Source organism: Pygoscelis adeliae, unplaced genomic scaffold (assembly GCF_000699105.1).
Source record: "Pygoscelis adeliae isolate BGI_AS28 unplaced genomic scaffold, ASM69910v1 Scaffold38, whole genome shotgun sequence".
NCBI classification, from domain to species: Eukaryota; Metazoa; Chordata; class Aves; order Sphenisciformes; family Spheniscidae; genus Pygoscelis; species Pygoscelis adeliae.
In genome coordinates, this window is record NW_008825614.1 from 16,821,309 (window position 1) to 16,832,683 (window position 11,375).

An 11,375-nucleotide genomic window follows, 5' to 3' on the forward strand; every position below is an offset into this window, starting at 1 on the left:
CGGTGCTTGCTGCGTGTTAAGAAGCGCCTGCGTGGGCGCAGCGGAGGCCTGTGTGTGCAGAGGTGGATTTGAAAATGATTTAGTGTTTGTTTTTGTTCCAGTGGACGTATCTTTTCCTCTTTCCTTCATTTTTAGCACGAACTGAAGGGGGGGGGGGTTTAAATCGCTACCTTTTCCTCATGGAACTGAAAACATTTATTCCGGTGTTCCATAGTATATACATCAATAACAAAATACTGTGTTTCTGAACCCGTGCAAGAAAAACGATGTAAAAAAAAAAATGCATATGAGGGTTAGAGGTGGGGGTAAAAGCTGTCTTTCATCTCGTTGCCGTGTGGTTAGAGGACTTGTTCATGACATGATGCAAATTTTCCTCTGTTTAAAGGGAATTTTATTGCCTTTATATGAAGGAGACTTTATATACGCATACAATAAGAAGACATACTACAAGAAGATTTCTTCTTAGAGACTGTTCTTGGGTTAGATGCTTTCGCGTCTTTCTTACTCACTCTGTTCTGCTCTGTATAATTAAGCACTTATTACATTATGAACTGGATTCTACATGTCTCAGTTGCGTTTCCTAATACAAATCTGAGGATCAGTTTTGTTCTGTTCAGTAACTGCACAAGTATTTTATATAAAATGGAACTCTTCCAGCGGGAGGGGTGAGGTATTTACTGTACTCTGAAAATCCTTCGTGACTTTATTAGGCAACTTCCCCAGGAATCTGACAAACCTACGTTCAAATTTATTCTCCTTGATTCAGTGCAGGTATTTGGTTCAAAATCAGTGGCCTGACCACAAGACCGTGGGCTGTTCTGGCATAAATCTGAGTTACAGTGGGATTCTTAAATATTCTTAAATACCCATTGCGTAATAGAGAATGGTCCCTTCTTTTGAGATATTTCTGTATATCTAAAAATTATTTTGTGTTTTTCTGAATAGCTCTGAGGTGATAAAATTATTTCATGAAAACTTACTGTTCATGAAATCTTTTCTGTGTGTTTGTATGGCAGTAGAATCTATGGACAAGGCGGTGGCTGCATAGGTAGAAGGGAATGACAGTGTGAAGCAGAAGTTTGTGTTGGGGTGTGTGGGCTGTATGTGACTAATAAATGCGCGGAGCAAAAGAGCTGTATATGGAAAAATGTCTTTGTGCGTGGAAGGAGACTGAATGTGTGTGTGTGAACACTTCTGCGTAGAATAAGTGCAATATTTCTGTTAGGATCCAGTGCGGGATAACTGGACAACATCTGCCACACGATTTGTTAAAGCTGTTTAATAATCTGCATAGTAACTAGTGCTGTGTGTATTCATAATGCTTTGTAGACCAGAATGATTTATCCATTCTGTATCATATCAGACAAAGTAACTGATGTAACATAAAGAAAATCTAAAACTTGGGCAACTTGGAAGTCCGGAGAGTTTTAACTCGCTTGTGTTGTAAATTGTCGGTATGTTTGATAGACAAGTTTGCCTTGGTAATGTGTGCTACAGAGTGTTTTTTGAGGAAAAAAAAGGGGGAAAGCCCTATGCTTCACTTACAAATGTTGTGATTCTTCCACATTATAGTAATCACGAGAGAACTGTACTGTTAATGTTGGGTTTAACATCCCCTGATACCAGCTAAGCACTCAGACTGCTTAGTGGATTTGGTTAATTTACTGCCTTGTTAATAAAGTCGTTGGAGAATGTAAGCGCAGTACGTGCCAGCCTTGATAAAGGTTGATGTTTACAGTCTGTTTGGCACATCACTAAATTTCTAAATTGCTGATAAACTATGTCTCTTTTTTTTTCTCCCTTTCTAAGATACTACACGTATCTTCAGCAAGCTCAAGCTTTTTACACGTTTCCGTTCCATCAAATGATGACTGCAGCGCCCAACATGGAAATCATGACTGAGCAGCCGACTCTAGAGGGCGTTCCAGAGCCAAACATTGCTCAGGAGCCTCCGAAAGGTAGTTTTGACTGGGCTGTGCTAAGGGAGCTAAGACGTTAGTAACCGACTGGGGGGGGGGGAGGAATTATTGATCTTAAACTGCTCCTTTGGACCTATTGGATTTCTTGATGCTCTTTGAGGAAGTATTGATTCATTGTATTCTTTAAGTAATGTTTGTTACCAGACAATTCAAGAGGTAAGAAGTAAACCCCGGTGATAGTATTCACGTTGTTCAGTCTCACAAAATTATCTTCTTGCAGGAAGAGCAGATTTTTGTTTCAGTAGCTGAACGTACCATTTTTAGCTGATTTTTTGTGGGGTTTAATATTATGTTAGAGACATTATCTTTCCTCAGTCTGAGTTAAAAATATTTTTTAACTTCTGCCAGAGAAGTACAGTATAGTACTGTTTATTTGAAATATTTTTGTTTAAATGGTGTTTTAGTGTGTTGTAGTAATCACAAGTAGTTAATTGCTTATATCCACTAAGGATTGTTTGTTTTTAATGAGGTTTGTTTAAACAAATACAGGACACTTTCCAGCATTGTTTGTATGTGACACAAGTTTTGTACTTTATGCACTTGTACATTGCCTTTCCTTTCCCCCCACTAGGATTTTGTACACTTAGGCTTTACACTAACCGTGCCAAGAAAAGATCCCTTGTTCTGTTAGTCTTACGCTTGCTCTTTACCACATAAAAAAGGCAGTGATCTCTACTATGCTTAAGTTCTGATTCTACAGCAAATATTCACACACCAAGTTTCATCTTGCTTTTAATATATAGGTATAGGTCAGCGCTTTCCGTACCAAGGTAATCCATCAGCCAGTTCATGCAATGACATTGCTTGTTTAAGTGCATCCTTTTGTAAGCGTCAATTTTTCTTTTTTAGTTGTAATGCTTGGCCAGATGAAATCATAGGAAGAAAACCTCCAGTTTAAAACAGTTGCAACTGCTCTGTATTATTCACTACAGTGAATAATACTGCTCACTGTATTATTCACTACAGTGAGGATGCATCTTAAGTGCTATATAGTTAGGCTTCTTTTGCAGCTTTATTATTGGATAACATGATGTCACCATAAGCATGCTGTTTGACTGCCCTTTCAAGTATTTTTAGACAACCGTAATCTTCTGTTACGAAGCTGTTCCCTAGTATTTTTACAAGAATTGAAAGTTGAGTAAGGCCTTGAAAGGCAGGGCTTGAAGATTTACCAAATGTGTGTGAAATTTACAGGAGCGTATATGAAAGGCAAAGATTTGGAGTCCAGCTACCTGCTGTGATGAAAAAAGTGAAATTTTTAGGATTGCCGTCTGAAAGGCTGCCCTGGCATTGTTCGTCTTTCATGACAGTGGCTGGTTGGTAGGTACCTGATCAGCATGAGAGTTAGGAGAACGTTATCCTACTTCATCTGAAATACATCCAACTCAGAGCAGTCAGAGTGTCTGTGGCATTTTGCCATCACGTGAAAAACCCCCTAGTTCTTCAAGGGCCAGGAAAGCAAAAGCTGCTTCTGTGCCTCACCAAGTCTGTGCCTTTCTAGTCTCTTCTTCATGTAGCGACACTATAGCTTGAGTACTGTTACTTACAGCTTTCCTAAGCAGTTGCTCCAATGACGCGGTGGGAATTTCACATGACTTCTGTCCTTCTTTAAGAAAGCTGAGTGCAAACAAAAACAGCCCCCAAAAAGTTGGCAGACTTAGGGCAGTGCCCTGGTATCCACTGTATTTATTTCTTACCTGAGGGAGAGTTTCGTCTAGAAATTTTGCAAATAAGATGAAGTCTCAATTTTAAAGTAATAGATTACCTTGGCTCTTTGCTGATTGCTGCTAAATACGTTTGCATACTTTTGAAGTTGTGTTCTGCAACTTGACGTTATCAATGAACAAGGATAGAGAGCAATCTCTGGGTGGTCATGTCATGACCAGTACCTGTGCTGATTGAATCTCTAAGCTTTAGGGGCCAGAAGATGAGGAAGCTTCAAATGCGTGAACAGCGATTACTTTATGTTTGCATTTTGTAGATAAAAATTAATGTTTGGTGTCACTCATTCAAATTGAGATCCTGAAGCTCTCATACGTTACCTTGCTATATAATGCACTGGACAGTTCTGTAGACAATAAATTGTAAACAGCTTATGCAGCGTTCAGCCTATGTGTTTGTGTTCCTGACAAGCTTATACCTTACACTGTAGGTAATCCTTGAGACCTGTTGCTCTTGACATGCTGTTCAGTTTCTTCAATGCATTATGTAATCTGTAACAATCAACTTTCATATTTAGAAGCTGGAGTGTGAATAGTAGACTAGAGCTTACTATTGCATTCCTTGGAACCTAAGCTTTGATGTTCTGGCATATCCTCCGAAAGAAATGAAACTGTTTCCAAAGGATTGTTGCATACAGCATGTAAACAACATAACCTAGTCATGAGGTTATTCTTGGTTTGCATCCTAAGTCAGCGTAGCTGCCTGCGAGTAGTGTGTGTCTCTGTGGTACAGAGACACCCAAGCTAGCTCTGTGTTGAGCCTGCAAAATGGAAATTCACCTGGTAATTGTTTAAATTAATGAATTTTGAAGGTAAATTTATCTGTCTGCTTTCTTTTTGTGTCCATACGTTTAGCTCAGTCTTTTTGAATATCCACACTGCAATACTAGAAATGTACAAAAAGGATATTTGCTGTGTGTTTCAGAAGTTAAAAAAGGAGGGAGGAAAAGAAAAGCCAAAGCAACTGAGCCAAAGCAACCCAAAAAGTCTGCTGCTAAAAAAGAAAAATCAGCCAAGTCAAAAGGCAAACAAGAAAAGATCACAGATACTTTTAAAGTCAAAAGAAAAGTGGACCGTTTTAATGGTGTATCTGAAGCTGAACTTCTGACCAAGACTTTACCTGATATTTTGACCTTTGATCTGGACATTGTAATAGTAAGTAACTCACAGTTACAAGACTAGGTAGAAAAGTGAATAGTCTGTACTCGCTGGTTATGATTTACATTCCTTCTGCTTACTTATCTATGTTGCTTATATGGCAAGATCTTGTAAGATAAAGTATATAAACTGTTTCCTGTATGTAGAGCTGCTTTGCATTTTCTGTTAAAAATCATAGTAACATAGTTGTAACTTCTGAGAAGTCTAAGGCTTACGTGTAATACATAATTATGAGAGACCGTTACTTGACACTTCATTTACTGAAGTGCTGCACCAGTGACTGTAAAACACACTGTGAGCTGCGCTTCTGGCATTGCACATCTAAATGAGACACTGCTGTAAAATTGTCATTTTTTTTTTTAAATAGTGATGGAAGGTACCATTAACACAGTTTTGTTTATTGACGGTAACTTAAAGAGAATTGAATAAGCATCCTTACTGTAACTTGATTAAATTCCTGACTAGCAAGCCGTGTTCTCATCGTTAAAATGGACTGGTATCTTTGTAGATTGGCATAAACCCTGGCTTGATGGCAGCTTACAAAGGACATCATTACCCTGGACCTGGAAACCATTTTTGTATGTTTTTGTTTTCCTTTCTTCTTATAGAATTTGCAGAACTTTGTTAGAACTTGTGGCATTTTAATTAAACTGGTTTGGTTTTTGTTTTTTGCCTTTTTTTTGATGCAGAGAGGGATTTTGCTTTTAACTATTCAAGAGTGGTTTAAATCCCATAATTACTTCTGTCAAATACCGTGCATAAAAAGGAATAAAAGAGGAATAATCGGTGACTTTCAGTGCAGGTTTAGAATTGTCATGTAAACACAGTATTACCAGATAATTTCTTGGCGTATTAGCGTGCAACATAAGGAATAAAAATTACATCTCTAGTACTTGAGTTATCAAGGGTAAGTCAATAGGCATCAATTTCTGATACAAAGTAAAACTACACACATTTTCCCAAAAATGCATTTCAGCAAGGCCTCTTCTGTTTGCATTTATTCATCTCTTCCAAACAAGCTTTCTGACTGATGAAAAAGCAAAAACCATTGCCCTTTCCCAGTAGGCACGTGCATCTAGCACACCTGATTCTCCAGACAGATATCTTTTCCTAGGTATTTTTCCATTTAAATAACATTTTCTGCAGCATGTTCTCATAAAGAAAGATCACACCTGAACTCTGAAATGCTCTGTTTTGCTTACTGGGAGCCATTCCAGCTGTGGAGCTCCATGTGGGCTAATTTGCAGCCCTGTGATACTCCAGCCAAAAGGCTTCTGGTGTCCAACAGACTTGTAAATCAGGCTTGGGTATTTCTCTAGCGTTCTGCGGACTAGCCAGACTAATAGCTGCCTTTACCGAGAAGCAGACAGGATACACATGCTCCGACAAATCCAGGTGTTTGTAAGCTTCCCGAATCATTAGGAGCTAGCTGTGGTTAATTTGTGCTTAGATTGGCAGTGCACATCACCCAAACTATACTTTAATACACTAAATATGAATGTAAGATGTCAACGGGTTCTGTCAGAGAGGCCCAGTGCAAGGAGAAGCGATGGCAAGGTTGTAAAAGAAAACTGACGCTTGTTGTATTTGCTACATTCTTTCCCACAAAAATCCATATTGATCAGATTCACTCCCTGCTTAAGTGAATCACAAAATCTAAAGCTCTTTCTGACTTTTATTCTAAAAGTCTGGTTTCCATACACAGGATGATGGTGAGGAATTCCTGTTGTTCACTGGGGATTTTCTATGCTCTTGCAGTAGATAAAGCAATTTTGGCTATTTTAAACTTTTCTAGATAGAGCAATAGTCTTCCGAAATTAACTGATGCTCTGTTAACATAGGCTCCTCCTTTAGCATTCCAGTACTCTGATAGTCGAGGGGGGGGTTTGGTTTTGTTTTCTTTTCCTTAGAAAAAGGCAAATGCATATCTTCCTACTTCACAGGGAAGTGTCTGTTCATGTCTGGTCTAAGTAATGAGCAGCTGAACCATATGGATGACCACACCTTGCCACATAAATATGGGATTGGATTTACAAACATGGTTGAAAGGACAACACCTGGAAGCAAAGACCTCTCCAGGTAGGATAACAAGGGGGAATATTGTGCTTGTTAATGAGTTAATAGTTGTGATTATAATTTTGAGTACTTTCTGTTTTAGCAAAGAGTTTCGGGAAGGAGGGCGGATTCTGATGCAGAAGTTACAAAAGTATAAACCTCGTATAGCAGCTTTCAATGGAAAATGTGAGAACCTTGATTTTTAAATGAATTCATTTTGTCAGTAGCTTTTTTTTGTCCACTTATCCTATCTTCTTTTCATTTTAGGTATTTATGAAATTTTTAGTAAAGAAGTTTTTGGAATAAAAGTTAAGAACTTGGAATTTGGACTGCAGCCACACAAGGTGCCAGATACAGAAACGGTAAGTATTGGTACTGAGAAACAAAACCAGGGCACTCCATTTCGGTTATTTCAAAACTAACAAAGTCTCAGGACTTGCACACGCTTACGATAACGTCAAAGATTGCCCGAAGTACAAGGGATGTGGAAGGCTTTTACTTGAAGAGAGAAAGGGGGATAGTGCAATTTTCAGACACATCTTTAATGCAGCTTCTTCAGACTTGCAGACTTTATTTGGGAAATGGTGTATTATGGTTAGTAGGTTAGTGCATTCTCTGAGGACTATCTAAAACATGAATAAAACATACATGCTTGTATGATAACTGTCATCTATTTTCATCTGATTCTCTGTGTCCGGTTCCCTGGTATGTTTGTATTACTGAATTTTGATACCGAACGTGACCGTGGTGCTAGTGGTGCCCCAGAGCGGGAGAAAGAATAGTTAAGTCCATCATTGCGCTATTAGACACTACAGCTACAGCATTACTGGATCCGGGCATGCCCAAGCACTTCCTTCCATCAGACTCGGTCTTCTTAAGCTGATTTGCAGCTTGAAATTAAATTGGACACTTAAGATAAAACAAACAGTTTGATGAAGAGTGCATTAGTCATAGACGTCTAGTGCTGGAAGGTATCTCAAGAGTCCAGCTATGTATCATCACAAATAGGTTTGTTTAACCTGTTCTTATAAACAGGTTAAGGCAAAGGCAGTTACACTAGCTGCCAAGGTAGCTTATTCCAGAGCGTCATTACCTTGTCAGTTCAAAAGTTGGATGGCTTTTCTTTTTATTTCTATCCCAAAGTACTAGTGCTGCAAGTTTAAGCTGAGTTTAAGCTGTCCTTCTCTAAAGGTGAAGTGTTGCCATCAGAGCCTGAAGAACCGTTGGTGATAAAGCGCTTGCTTCTCAAGTAGCTCTTAAACACTTCTGCAGTAGATGTATTTGTAAGAAAGATAAATAATCCTATTTACAAGTACTTGTTCGTAAACACACCACGCTATTAAAAGTATTGGATACAGTTCCTTTTTTCTGAACTAACTTTACATCTGGTTAGGGCTGTCGGCAGCGATAGAGACGCTTAGGTTGGCTTCCGCCACACGAACTCCAGAGTTTCAAACCCTGGCAAGTGCGATGCAGACGCACTTGGCCAAGAAGCCAGGCTAATTAACCTGTGATGCCTCCCCTCACTGGTTTGGGGCGTTTGCATGCTATCACGTACTCCACTGGGGACTTTCTGGCTCAGAGCTTCGCTTGCTCGGGGAGCTCTGGAGTATGCTCCCCTGTCTGGCATACGCTTGTAAAGTGTACTTCTTGTAACAGGTACCTGCGCTGCTTCTCCTGCAGCGCATAAACAACTGGTGAAAACTGTCCTCGCTTCAGCAGCTGATAACCAGTCCCTCTCTTTAGGGCAAGACATCTAGCTGGCCAAGGAAAATGAAAGGCTCCTTTTATCCTCTCCCACAACCACCCGTGGCATTAGTTGAAGTTTGTACAAAGGGTTAAAACAGTGAGCTTAGCTGTTAAGTTATTCTCGATGCACTAAGTATTAGCTCATAGTTCAGGGACCAGTAATGCTATTTTTCTTGCTCTTTGTCTCAAGCTCTGCTACGTTATGCCGTCATCCAGCGCAAGATGTGCTCAGTTTCCTCGTGCGCAAGATAAAGTTCATTATTACATAAAGCTGAAAGACTTAAGGGATCAACTGAAAGGCATCGCACCAAACACGGAGGTGCAGGAGGTGCAGTACACATTTGACTTGCAACTTGCGCAAGGTATAGTGGTTATTTTCTTAGTCCTTTATTAAAATGTAGTGTAATGTACAACACAACTAGCAGTTTCCCAAGCAAAAAGAAATAAGGAATTTAAGGGAAGAGATGTGCCATCTTCTCTAAATCGTGTGGCATAGAATTACACATTCCACTCTCTTTTTAGTACCATCTTAATCATCTAAGGGGAGCAAGAATTATCTTGTAAAATGTGTGGCTGTTTTTTCAAGTGTTCTCTGACAAAAACACTCTCTGATCATTCTTGTTCTGAGTACTAATACTTGAGGTCTTCTCTTTCGGCAGAGGATGCTAAAAAGATGGCTGTCAAAGAAGAGAAATACGATCCAGGTTATGAAGCAGCGTATGGAGGAGCTTACTGTGATCGTGCACTGTATGAAAGCGAACAGTGCCATTTCTCTTCAGATGGAACTGGTAAAGTGCGGTCCTGGGGGCATTCAGTCTGTCAACCGTTACTTATGAACAAATACTTAACCTTCTACCCTTTCAGCAACTTGCACCATTCATACAATGTATTTGAAGTATAGCAGCAGTTAAACTCTTACATAATTGAGGGAATGTATAGTTTTTGTGAGAGAGAAATAAAGAAAAGTCATTTACTTTATTTAACATCAATCAAACCGTTTTCCCAAACTCCAACTGACTCCCAGGATCTGACAAACAGACACAACTAGTGACTTACACGGTAAACCTCTTCAACTGCAATGACTTGTATAACTGCATCGTGCTTTTCGGAGCAAAAGAGAGGCTTGGTACTTCTTTTTTTTTCATTCCTAAGGAAAGCAAAGCCAGAGAATGGTGGAACAGATAAAATAACAGAGCAGTTGAGGTTGTTGCATTGCTGGTGGGCCAGATGAAGGAGCAGTATTGGAAGGATGAGTCTAGTAATCTAGCTGTAATTAAGAAGCTGGGAATTTCACCTCCCCAAATACCACCAACTGTAATTAAAAAACCAGTATGAAAAACAACGGCAGAAGCAGTAACTTTGGAGTAACCACCTTCCTCTGAAGTCTTGAATTTTCAGTCCTAATCTCACATTGAGAATTGAAATTGGCGTTCTGACTACCCTACTTTGTCAAAGAGAATGTCCGTTTGAGAAGAAAAAATTTATAGGAGTAGAATACCTCACTGCAAAGTGAGGTATTCTTTTAAACATGTAGACTCTTAATTTATATATACGCAGTCACCCTTCGAAGAAGACTTGAAGAAATTATAATTTGAGGAAATGATCTGGATCTACAGAAGTAGATGCTCGACAGAAATAAGTTTGAACTGCAGCCTGAGTAGGTGGTTGAAAAACAGAGAGGAAAGATGGAAACTGCAATTCTCTCTCTGGTTTTTTTAGGGGTTGTTTTGGGGGGTTGGGGGTTTTTTGCTTGTGGCGTTATCTGTATTTTAATCGTTTAGTTTTAGTTAGTGGTATCAACTGCATTTTTTTTAAACTGTGTTTTATTATTTTTATGTGTGTGTTGTAGCAGGAAGCAATCCGCAGTACTGCGAGGGGTCCTCCTTCGGTGAAGTTCCTAATGGACAATGGATGACGCAGTCCTTTGCCGACCAGATTCCAGAGTTCGGTGCTGGTATGACACGGGAAGAGGAGGGAAGCAGCGCGTAAGAGCTGTTTCTTCTCGGCTATGCATACATGCTGCAGTTTTAATGCAGTGATCAAGATTGGTACCTCGGTTCTCCAACTGAAGCATTTTAATAGTATTTTATCTCCCCTAGTTATTTTATTATAGTCCAAAGTGAGTGTGTGGTAGGCTCAAATCAATGAACTAGATAATTTTAAGGAACTGTCCAAACTTTTTTAAAAAAAGTTAGCCCTTTTTTGTATATGAGTTTTATATTTAATGTATACCATTTCTTGCCGTTTTTGACAAATTGCTTTCTCATTTGTGAAGATTTCTTTGGGGCGTTAATTTTATTCCACAAATTGTAATGTAGTAGTAGCAGCAGCAGTATACTTTTTACTGATGCCTCGGTATTTGGATATCTCATAATCCTTTTATATCCAGAGGGGACAATGGGAAGTGTACCCTTACCTTACATGAAGTGGTGTTTTTAATCGTGCACAGTTAAGCCAATTGTGCTTTTTAAGTCTGCCTTTTGCCTTCTTAAAAAGTGCAGGAAGTTGTGTTCTGCAGCTGTGAGTACTGAGTATTTTCTGGGTGGGAAGAGGGAGCTCTCTCTGTTTAGCGACTGGACCATATTCAGGATTAAGGGAGCGGAGACATCATCTCAAGTCACAGCACTGGGGAGGAAAATTTGTGTCACACAGGACAGGGCCTAAATATTCTAGCTGAGCTGTCTTAGGGTAAGGCGTGCCTACCACTCCATCT

General features: G+C 39.4%; 2 protein-coding genes across 2 annotated transcripts in view; one reads left to right on the top strand and one right to left on the bottom strand.

The window, feature by feature from the left end:
• The window catches only part of LOC103924529 (chromosome unknown open reading frame, human C12orf73), a 3,134-nt gene extending 2,922 nt beyond the window's left edge, over positions 1 to 212 (bottom strand). Inside the window, exon 1 of the mRNA XM_009333058.1 lies at positions 171 to 212. Coding sequence (XP_009331333.1) covers positions 171 to 212 — 42 coding nt within the window. The remainder of the gene's footprint in view (positions 1 to 170) is intronic.
• A 430-nt stretch (positions 213 to 642) lies between these two features.
• TDG (thymine-DNA glycosylase) lies at positions 643 to 11,346 on the top strand. Its single transcript, XM_009333059.1, has 10 exons — positions 643 to 665; positions 1,810 to 1,958; positions 4,626 to 4,855; positions 5,367 to 5,436; positions 6,802 to 6,937; positions 7,017 to 7,099; positions 7,181 to 7,275; positions 8,853 to 9,024; positions 9,322 to 9,450; positions 10,512 to 11,346. Exons 1-10 carry the CDS (start codon positions 643 to 645, stop codon positions 10,649 to 10,651), a joined length of 1,227 nt encoding a protein of 408 aa, XP_009331334.1. The 3' UTR covers positions 10,652 to 11,346.
• The last annotated feature ends 29 nt before the right edge of the window (positions 11,347 to 11,375 follow it).